Source organism: Chamaea fasciata, unplaced genomic scaffold (genome assembly GCF_029207755.1).
Source record: "Chamaea fasciata isolate MVZ Bird 193981 ecotype frontalis unplaced genomic scaffold, bChaFas1.0.hap1 SCAF_14, whole genome shotgun sequence".
Lineage (NCBI taxonomy): Eukaryota > Metazoa > Chordata > Aves > Passeriformes > Sylviidae > Chamaea > Chamaea fasciata.
Genome location: NW_027094099.1, coordinates 17,609,796 through 17,628,330, shown reverse-complemented (window position 1 = coordinate 17,628,330; position 18,535 = coordinate 17,609,796). Strand labels below are relative to the sequence as shown.

Sequence of the window (18,535 nt, the reverse complement as noted above, 5' to 3'; positions counted from 1 at the left end):
AGGTGTAGAGCAGGCTCCTCTTCTGCGCTGTTCCTCTCCTCTAAAACCTGAAATGAAGTGTGTGGAAAGCTGCTGGAGGTGCAGATGTTGGGTAGCACCCATGTTGTTGTGGGAATTACGAGTTTTACAGGCATCTCTTGGAACTTTGCTGGTATGAACAAAGCCGCTTGAGGTTACTTCTGCTCCATGCTCTGTGCTTTGCTTCTCCGCACACCATCTGGAGAAGTTGCTGTTTGGTTGGTTTCCCAAGGGATGCCGTTTCCTTAAAAGTTCATGTGAATTTACTCTCTGGAAGTCTGTATTTCTGAGTGCACACTTGGGCTTTTGAGGAGGCTTAGAGGGAGCGGAAGGTGACTGTGATGCTGAGTAACTTGCAGGGAAGCTTTGGAAGCAATAAATTCAGTTGTGTGTGACTTGTTGGCCCATATTGGCTCCCCTCCATATTTTCTGATCTATAGCTGTTAGTGCAAAACTGGGTGTGCTTAAGGAGTCCTGCTTCCCACTACCGAACTGCTGCTATGAAATTATTTTTCTAACATATGGAGGTACAAAAATGGTACTCAGATGCTTGTCATATCAGAATTTTGTGTGTGTTACACCAGTTGCTGTGTGTGCCGTGTGAATGTCCTCATTTGTGTGGTAAAAAATAACTTTTCAAGGTGTTCAAAAAAGAAAATTTGTAAAGCAGGTGGTAGCACTCTCTGCCTGCCCTGGTTTGCGTATTTAATTATTCCTTCTTGTCTTTTTCAATCTAGAACGTGGTCCAAAACCATTCCTGGAAAGGTCGAATTCTTCTCCAGCGAGGGTTCGGACACCTCTATCCCCATCCCCATCGTGCCGCTTCCAGGTGTAGATGACTCCTACCCACCCCAGAAGAAATCCTTCATGATGCTCAAATACATGCATGACCACTACTTGGACAAATACGAATGGTTTATGAGGGCTGACGACGACGTTTACATCAAAGGGGACAAACTGGAGAACTTCCTCAGGAGCCTGAACAGCAGCGAGCCCCTGTTCCTGGGGCAGACCGGCCTCGGCACCACGGAGGAGATGGGGAAGCTGGCGCTGGAGCCGGGCGAGAACTTCTGCATGGGGGGGCCAGGAGTGATCATGAGCAGGGAGGTGCTGAGGAGGATGGTGCCGCACATCGGCGAGTGCCTGCGGGAGATGTACACCACGCACGAGGACGTGGAAGTGGGACGGTGCGTGCGGAGGTTCGCGGGGGTGCAGTGTGTCTGGTCCTACGAGGTAAGGACGAGGGGAATGGGGAGGTGTCTTTCTGTGGGAGGTAGAGGGGAGGGTTGCTGCTGTACACAGCCCTCGCCTCCCTCTGCAGCATCACCATCCGAGTGGACGGTTTCTACAGCTTTTTTGTTTCCTGCGGGTGTCACGCTTGGAAAGACCTACAGAAAATTTGGAAATGCAGCAGTAAAGAGGGAAATGGAGGAACATTCATTATTCATAGCAGATATTTTTATTTAGATAGAACGGGAAGAAGCTTAAATCAAAATGGCCTCGAGTGCCTGCAGTCCTGACTGTCCAAGCCTCTTTTATCTTCTTTAGCCGAGTACGTCATGGTGTCAGCATGGAAAATGGATGATACAATTACCGTGTTTCTTACCGCAGTTGAAATGTGTGAGGCTGACAGATGTTTGCCCTGACAATGACAGTTTTTCCCCAAACTGGAGATGTCTCATGGTGGCTGGCACTGTAACCTTGGATGCTGAGCTGCCTCCTAGCAGCCCGAATCTGTTGCTGCTCCAGGCATTCACTGGCTGCCCCATCCTTCAGGCGCCTGCTCAGCAGGTCCTTGACGTCAGCAGAGACAAGCCACCACTCTTACCGAAACTCGTGGTCTGCCCACACTGATGTGCCTGCAGATTTGGCGTTTTGAGGGAGAAAAAATTAGAGAGCCTGCTTGTGGCAGAATTTCCTGCTGCTGTTTGCTGGGAGCTGGCAGCTCCTCCCCGGGGGTGACGGGGGCTTCTCCTGCCTGGGTGTGCCGGGCTCCTTGATGTGAGTCCTGGGTGTTTGCAGACTGCCTGGTTGAAAATACCTGCTGGCCTTGAGCTGCACCTTCACCAGGGCAAATGCTGGTGGGTCTGCCTTAGAAATACAGGAGAAGTTGAAAGCAGAAGAGAAGTTGAACGTTTTGTCTCTGTTCACAAACTTTTACGACCTGACGCAACTACGGCTTTGTCCTTTTATGAGATGTGGGGAAGGGGGCTTCTTCTGCCTGCGTGACAGGAGCTGCGGTCACAGTGACGTTGTGGTCACAGACAGTGACAGATACTGCTGCTGAGCCACTCTTTCACTCACAAAGACTTGGGTTTAACTTTTGACACTGAATTTCTGCCCCCTAAAGCTGTTGCCTTGTTTCAGTTCACAGTTCAGCAATGGGGAAGCTTCTGAGGAAGGGGAAGGAGGTTTCCAGCTGCAGTTATTAATTGATATCTTTTGTTCCTGGAGATTTTCTGGACTAACAGTGCCGCTCCCTGCTTTCAGATCTGGAACTAGTTTATGTCTTGCCAGCATTGTGGTGTAGCCATTCGTAAAGAGTCAGTAACTTTTTCCACAGTTCTTAGCGGCATAAAATTTTTACTATAGACATTCAGAGTTGAAATAACTTCTGCTGTGCACGCCTGTACCTTCTGGCATTTGGTAAGTTACTGAAAGTCAGCATTTTGGTCCTATTGAAACGGGCAAAGAGCTCTTAAATTCGATATAACTAAATGTTGGATTGAAATAGCCAACAATAGCACACAACTGCGCTGGGAATGCTGTCTGACAGAAATAGATGGGCCTTTCTCATAATCAGTTTTGTTTGATGAGCTTCTGTTATTATCCATAATGCTGTGTTCTTCTGCGTGCCACGAATTGCTTAAAATTGGTTTGTGTGAAGTGTATAAACTGTTGGGTGTTCAGAAGTAACCCGTGAGCGTGGGATGTTAAGGCTCAGCTGTTTGGGAGAGTAGGAAGAGTTTCAATGACAAAAGCACACAGCTTTGCAAGAAGTAGGTCCACTCTCATTTAGTTGTGGCTTTTCAATTTAAGTACCTGTCATCTTTTTTGATTTGGTCCTCTCGTTGCCTAGATGAAATGTGCCCGGTATTTTATTTCAGATAAAGCAATAGCTGTGTGAAAAAACACAGCTGCTGCAACAGCTGTGTTAGGAAGGCTTGCTGTAAAAGTGACATTTTCCATGTCTTGTACGTTCCTGAACATCAAGTAACAGGCCACTGTAAATGAATTGCAAAATGTTGTGTTTCACTGAGCTTCTGATGGGGCAAAAAGTTTATCTGTGCCTGCTCTGCTGGGACACAACCACTGCATCCTTCACAATTCCCGTCAGAAGAAAAGCCGTGACAGCACAAGGCTCAGCAGACAGAGCAGTGTTGGCCTTAGAAATCCCAAACCTCAGACTTCTTCTTTGCAGCCTGCACTTCTTATTCTGAAGAGGCTCAAGTGGCAGCACAAAGCGAGGAGCTCAGGTCTCAGCAGTCACCCCCCGGCTCGCTGGGTTTCGTTCCGAGCATCTCGGGCGTGGAGTGCCCTGCTGATCCTCACCGTGGGTGGCTTTTCCCTGCACTGTTCTTGTGGTGGGCTCCCTGCCCAGAATCGTTTTACTCATCTCCATGACTGTCACTGCCCCCTTTCTCTGTTTTTAGGATCCCACAATGTCTTTACTGTGCAGCTCATCTTCCCTGGCCTTGGCTCTGGTGGTGTGCCCGAATGCATCACCACGCCGGGCTCTGTGTGGCTTTTCTGCTCGCAGCAGTCTGTCTCAAAACCCCTTTTTTTCCCCCTTTCCTGTGTTTCTGTCACCCCACTGCTCTCTGCAGTGCCTCTCAGACCACTTCATTAGAGTGGCATCGGTTATTGCCCGCTTCAAGACTTGTGAGGATTTGTTCACTCTCTTCCTGCCGTCCGGAGCTTTTCAGCAGACACAGCAGAGGAATTGACGCCACCATTCTTTGGACTTCCTGTGTCATCTCAGCCCAGAGAAGCAGCAGCAGCAGCATGTGCAAGGTTGAGGACAACGGCAGCTCTCTGGGCTCTGGGGAGCCCTGACCCACCCAGGCTGCTGCTCTGGGAGCAGTTTGCAGCCCACAATGGATTTTAAGCTCCTGTGACCAGGCTCGGAGCTGTTGCCTTATTTGACAAAGGTTCTGTGAGTCACAGATGAGACATGGCTGTTAAATGTAAGTTCTTTAGGGCAAGGATTATCATCATTGTGAAAACAAAATCCAGACTGTCGCTGCTGTTTGACGAATTGCTGTAAAACTCAGCACTCTATAGGGTGGAGCAGCCAAAGCCAGAGAGTTTATGCAGCAAATGGTAAGAGAATAGCCATGAAAAGAATGGAGCTGTGAAATCTCTGGAGCTTCCAGAACAGAGCTTGAGAGTTTATGAAGAAATACAGAGTGTGGTTCTTCTTTTTGAAGAGAACTAAAGGCTTGGTGTGAACTTTCTCGGAAGTGGTTCCACATTTCTAGTGAATATCGGTACTTCAGACTTCTGGTACATTGCTGGGTGTTAGTCTCAGGAAAAGACTGCCTACTTAAGTCTCCTTCTTTCTCCCCTTTCCTCCCTCCTGTAGTTCTTCCAGTCCATCTCGTGTGGATCATAGGGACATGGAGGTTTTGTTTTCTCCTACACTGCCATGTGGTGCCATGCAGGGTCTTGGATTTCACCCTGAGAACATGTTCTGGTTTTGATGACAGGTTCTTTCATTTGTGGTTTAAACCATCCCAGAAGTATTGTTGATTCAGTTTTGTGTTTAATATTCCCTTTAAATGCACCTGAATTACAAAGTCACTGCTTTGTAGCTTGGTGTTGTTTCAGCCTTGTTTTGCAGCTGTTGCTGAGAATTGTTCTAATTTGTGGTTAACAGCTTCACAACTTTATTACAGGCTCTTTGTAGCTGCTAAAATCAAGGCAGTGCTGATATATCTCATTAGTTTCTTCAGTATTAAAACTCTTCTGACACAGTCTGCTTTCAGGTGATACCAGTTCCTTCCTCTGTGTCCTACAGTGCAATGGAAACAGGTGGATCTAATTGAGCATCTTTTGCCACCTCTGACAGGTATAAATGACCAGTTGTGTCTGCTTTATCTCCTGTTCTGATTGAGGTTGTGGGAGAAATTAGGTGAGGTGCAGCAAGTGTGTCTGTGTGGAGAAAGCAATGCTTTCTTCCAAACTGCAACAAGTACTCTAAAACGTCCTGAAAGGAAACAGGAATTTTTATAATATACATGGAAAAGAAGGTGTGACAAGGGCAGCGATCGCAGCAGGAAACGTGAGCAGCAGTGGAGGGCTGGTCCAACCTTGTGGGTGGTGGTGAGGGGAAAAAGTAGGGCAGTGGTGACCAGGGGTAGCAGGGGGCTTTGAGACAAGGGGGGTTTGAATGAACGTTTTCTGTGATGTTTCATCTGGAGTAATTGAAGATAATTGCTACTCTGAAATTCACTGAAGTTTGGAGGGCCCTTAAAGTGCACATTATATCTGCCAAGTACACTGGCAGTGCCAGAACATACCATTTCTGGGATGGATGTTCCCGAGGGCAAAGCTGAAGTTTATGGTTTTCTGTAAGACAGCGAGAAGTTTAAAAAAAAATAAAATAATATATATATGTATTTATAGTCCTGCAGTGATTGATCCGATCTGAAAGACTGGAAAGAGGTGCTGCTGTTAATGGCTGGCCTCCAGTTCCTTTGCTTTATCCTCTGTAAAAACCTTCTCTCATTAAGAAAAAGAAGATTGATCCTGTTGTGGCTGGGTGGTGAGTGACACCCAGCAGAGAGTGTGGTCTCAGAGCAGGGCAGGACGGGGTCTGTGAGGAGATGCTGGGGCAGGGTGTTCTGGAGCATCTCTGTTCTCTGCAGACACTGGGGGCAGTGGGATTGGACTGTGGTGTTTGGTTGTTCTTGCTCCATGAATCTCTCCTTGGACTCCCAGCCAGCAAATGGAAGATTTGACTTGTCTTTGTGGTAGGAGCTTCCAGCAGCACTCCTGAAATCAGGCATTATTGTATGTGTGTATTGTCCTGCCTTCAAGGCTTGGAGATTTTCTGAAGTCAGAGCATGGAAACTTGGCAAACCCTGACAGCACAGACACCTTATCTTGCTGTGTGTGCAGCCCACTGCATCTCCTAATTTCATGAAACCCGTGGAATGAATTGTGTGTGTGAGAGAGGGAGGATACAAGCATGCCCAGAGTTTTAGGCTGGATGTTTATAAACCATCTTTCTTCCAGCGCTAAATTTTATCTTTGGAACGCCTCAGAGATGTCTTTTTGGCTTCAGATTAAGATGTAAGCGGGTGGCCATGCATTCTGGGGATGGATGGAGATTGAGCTCCCTGAAGGTAATGAGGAATGGCATTTTGTCAAAGGACAGACAGGTAAGACTAGAGAAGAGCATTATCTGGGCAGGGGAGGTGATGCATGGGGCTCAGGGTGAGACAGAAATACATGACTGATGTGACAGGGAGTCCATGACAGCAGTGGGGGAGGCAGCATGGTATGACCACTGTGGTCTAATTTTAGTGTTTGCTGAGGAGGAGGGCAGAGAGGTCAAAGGAGAGAGTAAAGGCTGCAGACTGGGTTTGTGAAACCAAGGTGTGGGTTAGGAGGATTTGGAAGGTTTGGAATGGGAGATAGGTCTCAGGTCTGCAGCCGGGTCCTGACCTGGCTCTTTCTCTTCAGAAAATAACTGAGTATTTGAGAATCAGATAGTCCAAAGGAGAACTTGACCTTACTGAGTTGTTTCTTACTAACTAGTGGATGCAGGTTGGTCAAGGTTTATTCTGTGTTGTAGAAATTAAGAGCAAATGTAACAAAACTTGAGTGTGGGTCCCACTCAGTGTCTGCAGAACATCCTTTTCCGAGGGGAGGGCTGGGGGATTCATGTTGACACGGAGAGGCCTTTCCAGGCTGTACAGCCTGTTTGGGACTGACCTAGTTTTTGTGAGCACATGGTTAATCTGTCCTTAGTTAGCTGGATGACTTGACCTAATGCCTAAGCTGAGGGTTGCTGAAATGAGGATTTTGATGGTGTCGTGCAGGCTCTTAGGAAGCTTCAGCCATGAATCCTGCAAACAGAAGTATTGCTTTTCCCCCATTACTGTTGTCTTGGAGTGCATTGTTTTGTTGTAAATTAGGATCTGTGCAGCCTGTTGTGTTGAGGGAGACATCAGGATTAGTTGTTATCTTGAGGACAAGTCAGGAAAGGCTAATCCTTCATAGCATGACAGGACAAAGAACGATAATAAAATAGCTCATCATGCCAGTTTCTTAATTAAAGCACTCAGAAGATAGTTGAGGATTTGAGTTTGTTCTGTTGAGCAGCAGTGGGGATAGGCAGAAGGAGGTGAGTCTGAGACTAGAAGCTTTCTATTGTATGTTTTTCTTTTGAACTGAGGGGAAAGCCATCCTGCTTTTGCAGGGTAAAATCTTACTTTACAGCCTGCTGGGGCTGTGAGACTCTGGTACTTGTGATGTGATCAGAGCTGCCCTGCTTTTTGTAGGGCAATCCCACCTGGCTGGAGACCTTGGAAGGACATTGTTAAATTCCAGATCTAATCAATGTCAAACCCAGTAATACCTTTGCAGTCAGTTATCTCCTATGGGTCAATGATATCTGACCCAAAAACTGAGCTGGCAAGTTTCCTTTTCCATTTTCTTTAGTACTTATTTCTGTGTATAAAGATGAAGGTGGAGGGAATAAACCATTTCATGGATACCTCTGTATGAGACCAGGATCTCTCTAAGTGTCCTGTGCGCCTCGACAGTCATAAGAACACCTTAAAAATTTGTCCTTCTTGACTGAAGGGGTCACAAAATATTGTCAGCTGGGGCTCTCAGTACGGAAGTTTTCAGCTGATCTCTATGTAGAGGGTGACTGTGAGCTGGATGCTTAGGGGAGAGAGGGTTAATTGTGTTAATTTGGAGAGAATATTTGCATTTCTCCTCTCAATCTATTAAAGCCAAGTTCTGTGAGCAGCTTAAAGCACCAGCAGCAAGGAGGTGTCTGAGTCTGTGAGCATGGGAGAGAAAAGCCAGACATGTTTGGTGGTGGGAAATAGAAATGAAATGCTGATGTGGGAAAGGGGCTTTATATAAACTTAGCTGAGGTCACCAACAGGAGGGTAGGAACACACAGCTCAAATGCTTTCAGTGCTGCCTGTACCATAATTGGAGTATGGTGTTTTAAGAAATACTTTATTTTTTTTCAGTAAGAACAACTGAATTATCACCAAGAACGAACAAAAGTTGGATTTTTAAAAATGGATGGATATGATGGGTCTCGGTGTAATACCCGTTTATTACTTTAAAAAAAACCCCAACAACCAAGTCTAGCATTAAAGATCATTTTCTTTTGGACTTTCAATTAATGAGCACAACCCAGAGTTGTTCTAGACAGTGGTTGTAGCCACAGTGGTGTGTAGCACTAGCTTGCTATGAAGGGTTTTCTTAATGCTTTGGGAAAGAATATTTCTTTCCTTTAAATTCTTTTCCTAGCAGGATGTGTGCTGAGACACTTCCCTTGCTCCTTGTGCTGACAGTGTACCAGGGCAGTGTCTGAGGATGCGTTTGTGCTCTGTGCAGACACATTTTCCCCATTCACGCTGTTTGCAATCACTGGTCTGCTGCCTGTGCTGGGAGAAGTCCCAAAAAGAGCTGTTAACACCAGCTGACTCCTCACCCAAGCCAGGAACTCCCAGTTCATCTCTTGCTTCTCCAAAATTCAGTGGCCCTGATGAACTTTACGGTCCCCCAGTGCTGACAAGGCAGAAAATGGCATTTGGTGCTGCTTTTTTCATAGTTTGCATCGGCAGTTACAAATGGGAGCTGCGTGTCTGGAGTGTCCCTGTGTGTTGTCCCCGAGTGTACCTCACATGTCAGGAGAGAGTTTTGCTTTTTGGGCTCTGTGGGGGAACCACTGGCCCGTGGATGGGCAGGGAAGATGCAAGATGACAACCTGCAGCAGTTCAGCCCTGCTCTGGCCCTGTCTGGTGGCCCTGGGGATGGGGGGAGTCTGTAATCTGACTGCACAGAGGATTAATTGCTCTGCATTTGTCTAACCTCATTTCCTGTAGACACCTCCCAGCTCCAGAGCTGCTGTTTTGTATTCTAAACCCATCTGATTTGAAGCAGAGAACTCAACTCTACTTTGCTGGACTGTTACACCATCTTAATTGATCTTTAAAATGCTTAAAACATTTTCGCACTAATTTCCTGTGTTAAAAGCTTATCTGGACTCCTGGTGGTGTGAACTTTTCATGGTTATCAGCTGGAGACCTCTTAAAATCTTGCCAGAAATCCCAATTGCCTGAAGGGTGGGGATTATCTTCCTGCATGCCTAGACTGAAATGACCTTTATGTGTCACAAAGAAGTTGGGAACTTAATTGGAAAAGTTTGGGGGACTAACTGGGTTTGTTTTCTTAAATGTTTAAGTTTCAGCCAGAAGTGTATTCAGAAGCCCTTGCAAAACTGGAAGTTGAGTTCTGGTTACTTCTGGTTAGTTTTTTTTTTTTACATGGAAGTCAACTTCTGCTTGTACCCTCAGTGATAGCAAGTTAGTGTCTTTTTCAGTTGTGTCCTGAGCAAGTTAAAAGTGGTGCTACAATAATGAAACAAAAGTGAAAGTTGTGACAGGTTTTTATGGGGGGACTCTTGAGAACCTATTGAACTTCATGCCACTTACTTGCAGCCTGTGTGGTAATGGTGACTTCAGGAAAAGATTCAATGCCTGCAAATAATTTCTATTGCCATTAGGGACCCAAGCTAAGAGGGACCATTCTTTTAAAGGCCCTTTGAATAGGAAATGTCTGTTTGTCCATTTATCTCTTGTCTGCACTTCAGTGTTGTGTGCTGATGTGAAGTATTGGTGGTAAGAGGGGGGCCACTGCAGCGAGCTCTCTTTCCCAGGTGAGCTTGGAAGCAGTTTTTTCCTTTTCACAGAGAGCTTTGCAGCCTGTGTGATGCCATTTTCACCTGAGCTGCTGGCAGGGACTGACTCCCAGGGCTGCAGTGCAGGTGAAGCTTCAGTGGTCAGCTTCTGTGCTTGGTGATCTGATGTCCTGGGAGCGTTGCCACAAACAGCTTCATTTGGGTCTGTGCTGGTTTATACTGAGAGCAGATGGATGTGAGCCCTGAATGTTTGTGCAGGGCTGTGAGATCAGGCTCCTGGAGCCACTGCTTTGGAGTCATTAGCTTAGAAAGAGGTTTAGGAAAACGCAAAGGCATGACATGCTCTTGTGTAGTGGAGAGAGCACAGGTAGGGTCATGCCCACTGGATCTAAGTTTCATCCAAGTCTCTGGGTTTAATCCTTCCTACTGAATGGCTTTAGGGAGCTCCAGCTGAGTACTGTATTTTTGTTCTTGGAAGCAGTCTTCAGAAGCATCCGGTACTCTTTGTGGATTAAGCACAGGTTCTTACACAGAGGCTAGGATTAGCAATGAAATAAATGGGAACCCATGGTTTGGACTCGGCCAGCAGTTCATTAGAAAGCAGAAAAGGGTAGTAGAAAACTGCCTGCAGTTCCTGAAGTGCCACTGTCACCTTCTTTCAGCTGCAAAGAAAAGCGTGTTATCAGAAAAATAAAGGAGGACATTACCAGAAAGCTCCTCCACCTCAGGGCTGCCCCAGGTCTTCTGAGGAGGCAGCCAGCACTTGGATGCTGTGTCCTTGCCTGCTGTCCTCGTGGCTGTGCTCAGCCATGTGTCAGAGTGTCTCCCAAAAGGCAGGCACAAGTCTGCTCATGAACACTTGTTGCCTGCTCTTGTTCATGGTTGCCACTTCAGATTGGTGCAGCCGGTCCGAAAAGTGCTCCGAGAACGGCGGCGGGGTATTAATGAAGGTTCCTCTGCTCATGGGCCTTCAATGGGTGTAATTACTTGGCAGTAACTTCTTTAAACCTTATTTGAATTAAGGCTACATGTTTTGGCTGGTTATGTCACCACTGTATTAGTGAGGAATGCAGGAGAGAGTGCTAGTTTGCATTAACTGAGCTGCCTTAATCCTTTGTAACCATACTTTTTATTGTGTGTTACTGTCTTGCAGAGAGAGAAAACACTAGCCCAAGGGGCAGCGGAATTCACTCCTCAGCATCTCTGCGTAAAGGCAGTGTTCTTTGTCCTCAGGAGGACAAAGTGCTTGGCAGATGGGTTGTTGAGAATTAACGTTATGTGTAATTCTGCATAGATATTCAATGGGGAACTCTCTGTGTCTAAGGTCTGAATTTTTATGAAGCTTTTTTCCTACAGTCCCCCTCAGTGTTAAGGTGCGGAGTGGGTTAAATGCCTGCCCCATTTTTTTTAATGGTTTCCTACAGTCTTCAGACCATATGCTTGGAAAAAAGTCTTGCCCAACGTGAGTGACGCAGAACATACACCTCTCACACTCATTGTCCAGGCTGATGAAAATACTGTGTCCTTGCATGTGTATCTTTCCTGTCCTGACAAAAGAGAAATTTGCTTAACCTTATCATAGATGATTTATCAAGAAACCTTACCCTCACCTTACCTCTACCTTGTTTGTTTAACCTTATCACAGATTTAACTGGCGTACTTGTTTTTATATCCTTTTCTTACTGAAGATACTTCTAACTTCTTTGGCCAAGGGGAACTTTATTTAAAAAAAAAAAAAAAAAAAAAAAAAGCAAACAGCCAACAACTGCGAGACAATAGCAGATTTAATCTTCATAAAGCAGCAGGGCTTTTACTTCCCCGGGAATGTTTGCTAACTGTGGCTTTTCCAGGTTTTGGACAGAGCGATTTTTCTTTGACTTTTTTCAAGTATTCTTTTTTTTTTTTCTCCCTCTCTCCGCCTCCCTGGAGTTGAGACACGCACTGCAGTCACCGCGAGAGCCTTTTGCAGTTGCACTTTTTTTTTTCTTGCTGTGTTTTACTGGGCCCAACTGGAAGCCGCTTCTGATCCTGTGGAATAATGTGTTTGGCCGAATCCTGAAGTTTGCTGCTGCTGCCGCTGCGTGTGCTTGTGCTGAGGAGAAACCGTCCACACGGTTTCTTATCTTCCCTAGGCCAAAAATAACACCGCGCCTCCTGCGGCCTTGAAGAATTAGCCTAATTTCAGAGCTGCAAACTAGGGCGAAGATGAAAAGCGTGTTTCAAAATATATAAAATAGCAGCTGGGTGCTTAAGCATGAGGATGAAAAGCCTTTGTCTGGGGCTCTGGCTGGTGGATCACAAGTTTCTGTGATGATCTTCTGCAGGGACGAGCCTCTGCTGAATGGCAGGTGGGTCTCGCTTTAAACCAGGCCGAGCCGTTCTGACCTGGGCGCTGCAAGCGAGGGGGATGGAAGGTGAGGGAAGAGTCACCTTCCCTGTGGCTGCAGAGTGGCTCCTGCAGATCCCTGACGCGGGCCATTCCTCCATCCTGCCTTGTGCCATCTGCCCCGGCTCCTGCAGATCCCTGACGCGGGCCATTCCTCCATCCTGCCTTGTGCCATCTGCCCCGGCTCCTGCAGATCCCTGACGCGGGCCATTCCTCCATCCTGCCTTGTGCCATCTGCCCCGGCTCCTGCAGATCCCTGACGTGGGCCATTCCTCCATCCTGCCTTGTGCCATCTGCCCCGGCTCCTGCGGATCCCTGACGCGGGCCGTTCCTCCATCCTGCCTTGTTTCATCTGCCCCGGCTCCTGCAGATCCCTGACGCGGGCCGTTCCTCCATCCTGCCTTGTTTCATCTGCCCCGGCTCCTGCAGATCCCTGACGCGGGCCATTCCTCCATCCTGCCTTGTGCCATCTGCCCCAGCTCCTGCGGATCCCTGACGTGGGCCATTCCTCCATCCTGCCTTGTGCCATCTGCCCCGGCTCCTGCGGATCCCTGACGCGGGCCATTCCTCCATCCTGCCTTGTTTCATCTGCCCCGGCTCCTGCAGATCCCTGACATGGGCCATTCCTCCATCCTGCCTTGTTTCATCTGCCCCGGCTCCTGCGGATCCCTGACACGGGCCATTCCTCCATCCTGCCTTGTGCCATCTGCCCCGGGGTCCCCCGGTGCAGGGGAGGTGTGAAATGTGTAACCCCGTTTATCCAGCGAGGTGGTCAGGCCGTACAGAAAATGCCTTGTTTCTGTTGAGCCAGCACAAAGGCTCTTTTATAGCTGCCTGGCCATACATCTGTCGAGGTGCCTCAGACTGTTAGCACTGGTTACTGTTTGAGGTATGCAGCTCCCAGGCTGTGATGTACAGTGATATGTTGTTTAGATGTTGCCTCCCTTTCCTTTTGAGGATAGGGAGCTGTGCTGTGTCCTGCCCTGAACAAAGCTGGTGTTCGTTGTGGGATGGAGCAGTAGCCTGGAGATTTTCTTTTTAAAAGCAGACTGGAATCCTTCTGTTTCACACTTCGAATTAAACATCTGAATTTGGCAGTGGCTGCAGGACAATAGAACTTTCTCTGGGGGAAAAGCATGTTAGATTTCTGCTCCAGAGACAGACCTGGCTTGGAACACATTGTGTGCACCATAACAGAGGCACCCCAGTCCTTCACCAGGCACTTAAATGGAAAAAAAGTCTGACTTCTTAAAATTTTTGAACTTTCTTGCAGCCTTTGGATTAATTTCCCCATCTTTTCCCTGCCTCCGCTGTTATTTTTTTTCCTCCTGCACGTGTTCTCATGCTTGTTCCACAGACATTTTGCTGAAATCAGTCCTGCCCAGAAATGCACACTCATCTTCTGAAATGTAGGGGAGGGAGTGAGAGGAGGCTCTGTAAACTGACAGAGTCCTGGTGATTTGGGAATCTCTGAGTTTTTCTCTTGTGGTCTTCAGACATCTTGAGGTTTGCCATCCCGTCTCCTGTGTTTGGTTTTCTAAGTTGGTTTTTTTAACCCCACAAAGCTATCTGACAGCTCTTCAGTTCCATTCCCAAATAGCTTTCTGATGCTGTCACTGCTGGCTTCTTGACTCAAAGTAGAGCTTGGGTGGAAAAACAACTTTTCATCAAATTACCATGAGATAGGTCTCCTGGGGTGGAGGAAGAGCACGAGAGGGATGTGCTGTTTCATGTTAAGCTCCTTTGCCTTGACGTTGATCTTCCCTTCTGCTCCATTAGTGTGGATAAATCGAGATATTTGGCGGCTGAGTGTGGCAAAAGGTGACTTGGGACGGGTCCATGGCACTTTACACCACCGAGTCCCTGTCCCTTGAGAGCAGCAGCTCTGCCCTGTCCAGACCTTGATGTCGACACCCAGCCCTGCCTTGGAACGTGTGCCTGTGCTTGCTCCCCTCTCCAGGGAGTATTTCTTGTTGAAGATCTGTTTTGGCTTTGAAGATGCATTTAGGCTTTTTTGTGGCCTGTTTCACAAGAGGGTGAGAAGTTACTTTTCAGCTTAAATTTAGACTGGCTGTCATTCTCGAGCAAACTTGAAATGTGTTTTTGACCTTGCTCCTAGGGAAGCTTGGAGGAACCTGATTTCCCAGTACATTGAGGGAACTGTTACCCCGGGTCTAGAATTTTGTGCTTTACCATCAAAGGGCTTTGCAAACCTTTCCCATGCTCCTTCCACGCTGTGGAAGGACAGCTCTCCCTGCATGGCACGGGGTTATCCCCAGGGCACAGGCGGAGGTACCGTCAGGGCAAGGTGTAGAGTGTAAGAGGTCCTGACTCCGTGTCCTGCGGCCAAACCACACCTTCCCTCCCCTCTTTCACCAGCCACTGCAATTAAAATTCCACCGCCAGGGCTGAAGTGAGGTGAGGCAGGAGCAGACTTGTTTCCAGGAGGGAGAGGGAGAACCAAATTTTCTGCTGGAATGGACCTTTTTCTAGAGCAGGATCAGGAAATGTCCCCTCCCCACCTGTTCAGGGGCAGAAAAGTCACAGGCAGAAATTGCAAAAATAATCAGCATGGCGTGCTCCAGTTCCCAGAGGGCATCAGAAGGAACGAATTGAGCTGGGAGCGAGGAGCCCTGCAGACAAACCTGCAGTTCACCATCAGCCTCTCTGAACCATGGCCCAGGGCAATCACTGGACACGATTTCCTAATAAAACGGAGGGAGTCCAGCTTGCAGGCGTGCAGATGAGACTCTTCACTGGCACCAGGGAGCAAAGTGGAGCAATGGGAAAAAAAACCTCTTGGAGGTGAAAGGTGGTGAAAGCAAGAGAGCCAAAGTGAAACTCAGAGGGGGTTCTTATTAATGTGCTGAAGCCTAAGTAATTTCAAATATTCTAAACAGAGGTCCCGTGAGTAGAGATACGAGGGAACCAGATTCCTTTGGCATTTGCAATATCGGGCAGGCTAAAGTAAGTGCTCTTGTGCAATGCTCTGCTGAGTGCTTACGGAGCAGATGTTGCTCCTTTCGTAGCTGCTGCTCCAAGTGAACCAGTTTCTTTGCCTGGGTAGATCAGGGAGCTGTTTACAGGCGCTCACCTTTGCAGGGGACCAACAGAGGGGCAAAATTTGAGGTGGGAAGTGCTGAGGAGGAGGAGGAAAAGCAGTCACTTGGAGATGTGTAAGGAACTGTTTCCTTAAGGAGTGTCAGGATGATGTGAAATTTAAATGTGCTTAGCCTTAGTAGCAGTTTCTCTGAGAGTAGGGAGGGCTGGGTGTGTGGTGGGAGGGGGCAAAGAAGGACTGATAGGCCTTCAGAAAGGAAGTTAGTCTAAAATAAACGCGGGTAAACAATAAAATGTTACAAGGTGCAAGCTAAGGAGCAACCTGCTGTTTTCCCTGGCTCTTGCTGGGACACAGGTCTAATCCTTAAAGCCGGAAATCATATCTGATGGGCTACAATAATCTTATTTTTCCTAGATGTAGAACTCCTGTTTGCCTGTCTCCCTTAGGCAAGGTGGAGTACCTGCCAAGAAAGCAACATGCTGTGAGCCTCAGCTGCTTCCACGTGCCAGCAAAACCATCCTGCATGGAAGTGACAAGTGTGCTGCTGATGGGATGTGTTCTGGCGTGGCATCCGAGTTAAATCCAAGTGGGAGCTCTCGTGCACCTGACTGATGGGCAACATAGGAAAAACACTGAGCTGCCTGAATTGTAGCTGGTGTAATTTCATGCCTAGTTACCATGCAAAACAGTCGACTCTTTAGAAGTCTGAAAGTGACTTCTTAGAGTATGTTTTCTTCCTGTCCGAGCAGAGAGCGTGCAGTGAAGAACAGTGGCTTGGATTTTGTTTTCTTTGGTAGCCAATATAACGTCACTGGTTGTCTTTGTGTCTGCCTCTCTTTGTGTGGTGGGACAAAAAAGCCGTGTCCAGTTTGGGAATGCAGCCAGTTTTATCAATATGATGATTATATTCAGAAGAAAGGAGCTGCAGTGGTTCTTGTGGTGCCTCAATGGTAAATAATAGTAAAATATGGCTGTCTCTTAATATTCTGGTTAGACTCCCCCAGTTGCCACACACTGGAAAGCACCCCTTTTCATGTGGCTGCATGTTCGTGCACTCTGTGGTCAGCTAAAGTAAATGTGTGCGCTGGAATGCAGCAGAATCACTGTAAAATATTCCAGACCCTGTTCTTGAGCATTGTCACTTAGATGATGCTGTTGCAGAGCTGGGGTTTTTAAAAATTATTTTTAAATCTTCAAGTGTTTGATGGAGTTGCTGCAGTCCTTTCTAGAGGCTTTGGGGATAAAACCATAGCTATAACTTTGCAGCTTGGAAATATCTGCACAGACTCAGTCCTGCACCCCACACCAGACAATAATGAGCACTGAAAGCTAAACTGAGCCCATTGATATGGTGATGATCAGTACTTTTTTCTTTCTGATTAATATTCAACCTGTGTCTTCTATAACGTTTCAAACAGACCATGGGATTGTCCATTCTCCTCAGATCCAGTTGCCCTGTGGATTTGAGCGTGTCCTGCCAGGGAAGCTGCTGGCACTGTGTCCTGTTAGGGCCGTACCCCTGTTGGCCTGTGGTGCTGTGGTTGTGTGGATGGTCCAATTTGGGTTGTTTTTCATTCCCTGAGAGTGGGCCTGGGCTGAAGGTGGCGGACTGCAGCGTGGAGGGAGTTCCTTCTGTGTTTGATCCGCTGCAGCGTGGGGTCTGTAATCCCACAGGGGCTGCTGTGTCTCAGCTGGGAGTTGTGCAGGAAGTGCAGAGGACTCTGTGCTCCAGCCCTGGCCTTGGAATGCTCATGTGCCAAGAGATTTGAGAGAGGAGCAGTGAGTGGCAGGACACCACACAGTGCCATGGCCAGCACTAAGTCAGCAAGAGCAGAACTACGTATTTTGAGCGATGTTTTAACTTGAAGCAAATTCGGTTTATGCAAACAGTTTGGGAAGAGAGAACTTCTTGCATGTGCTTTAGGAGAGCTTCCTGGCTGCTCTGCCAGCTCTCATCTGCCCTGTTTTCCTTGTCACCTCCAATGTGGAGTGGCCACACTGGTTCTCTCATGGGCTCCAGAGCTCACTGGCCACCAAAGGAGGCAGACCAAGAGGCCAGCAGGCTCTGAGAGGCTGGGGATGACCTTTCCTATGGCTCTTGGACGTGAGATGATGTTTGAACGAGGCAATGTATCATTGGGGAGGCCAGCACCCTCCATCACATGCTGGCTTTTGGCAGCTTTTCTTTGGACGTTGAGAGTGGGGACTTGGATGGACAGGTTAACCAGGCTGGGATGGAAAATCTCCCAGGTGTAACTACAGGAAATGTAGTTCCAACCTCGCAAAAGGGCGAGAGGAAGGATCTGTGTCGGGTGGTCAAACACACCTTCTCTCCTGCCCCCAACACTTCGGCTGAAGGTCAAGGTTGAGAGCTCTGCTTTCCATGCCGGGGTAACCAGGGAAGCTCACAGCCATGTAATGTCATTGGAAGTAGGAAATTCACAGGATCTGAAGGGGAATTAAAACACAAGGGCATTCAGAGAGTGTTGAGGCACGCTCATCTCTGGATTGTGCACTTCAAACCGGAGCTGCTGCTGGGTAAATCCCTGCTTGCCCAAACCACAGCAAATTTAACAGGATAATAATTTGGAGAGATGATAGATCACTCTGTTTGTTGGTTTCTTTGTCTTCTATTTGTGTGGAGATGCTGGAAGAAATGGGGATTTGTACATGTAAATATATCTAAATAGATCTGTATATGTGCACCTCTGCTCCCTGAAGGGAGAAGGTGCCCCATAGTCAGGGATGGGGAGATGCTCTCCCAGCAGTTCTACATCTTCTCCCCATGAGCTTTCAGGAACTGGAGCTGTTGGAAGGAGCAGGGAAATGAGGAGGGAGAGGAGTGAAATACCATGTGAGGCTCATGCAGCCTTTATTTCTCGCTCTGCAATAAAGATGACCTTGCTGGCTTGATTGCTTTAGGTTTGCTGCAAATCTCATCCACTCAGCAAACTGCTGGAGGGAGCTGCTGGCAATATCTCCAGGTAACAGTAATAAAACCCCAAGTGATTATAATATTATTTCATTTGGAAGTGAATGAAATGCATCAGGGATCTGCAGCAGAGCAGTTATTTGACAGGGTGTGCAGGCAGAGGGGAGGGCTGGGGAGTGGCTCAGGCTTCCCAGCATTCTCCATAGGCACAGCTCAGGATGTGAGCTTTTTTCTTCTAGA

At 47.5% G+C, this 18,535-nt stretch overlaps 1 protein-coding gene across 1 annotated transcript in view; it reads left to right on the top strand.

The window, feature by feature from the left end:
• Nucleotides 1-18,535, top strand: part of CHSY1 (chondroitin sulfate synthase 1) — a 76,506-nt gene that overhangs the window by 8,380 nt on the left and 49,591 nt on the right. Inside the window, exon 2 of the mRNA XM_066196703.1 lies at nucleotides 756-1,251. Coding sequence (XP_066052800.1) covers nucleotides 756-1,251 — 496 coding nt within the window. The remainder of the gene's footprint in view (nucleotides 1-755; nucleotides 1,252-18,535) is intronic.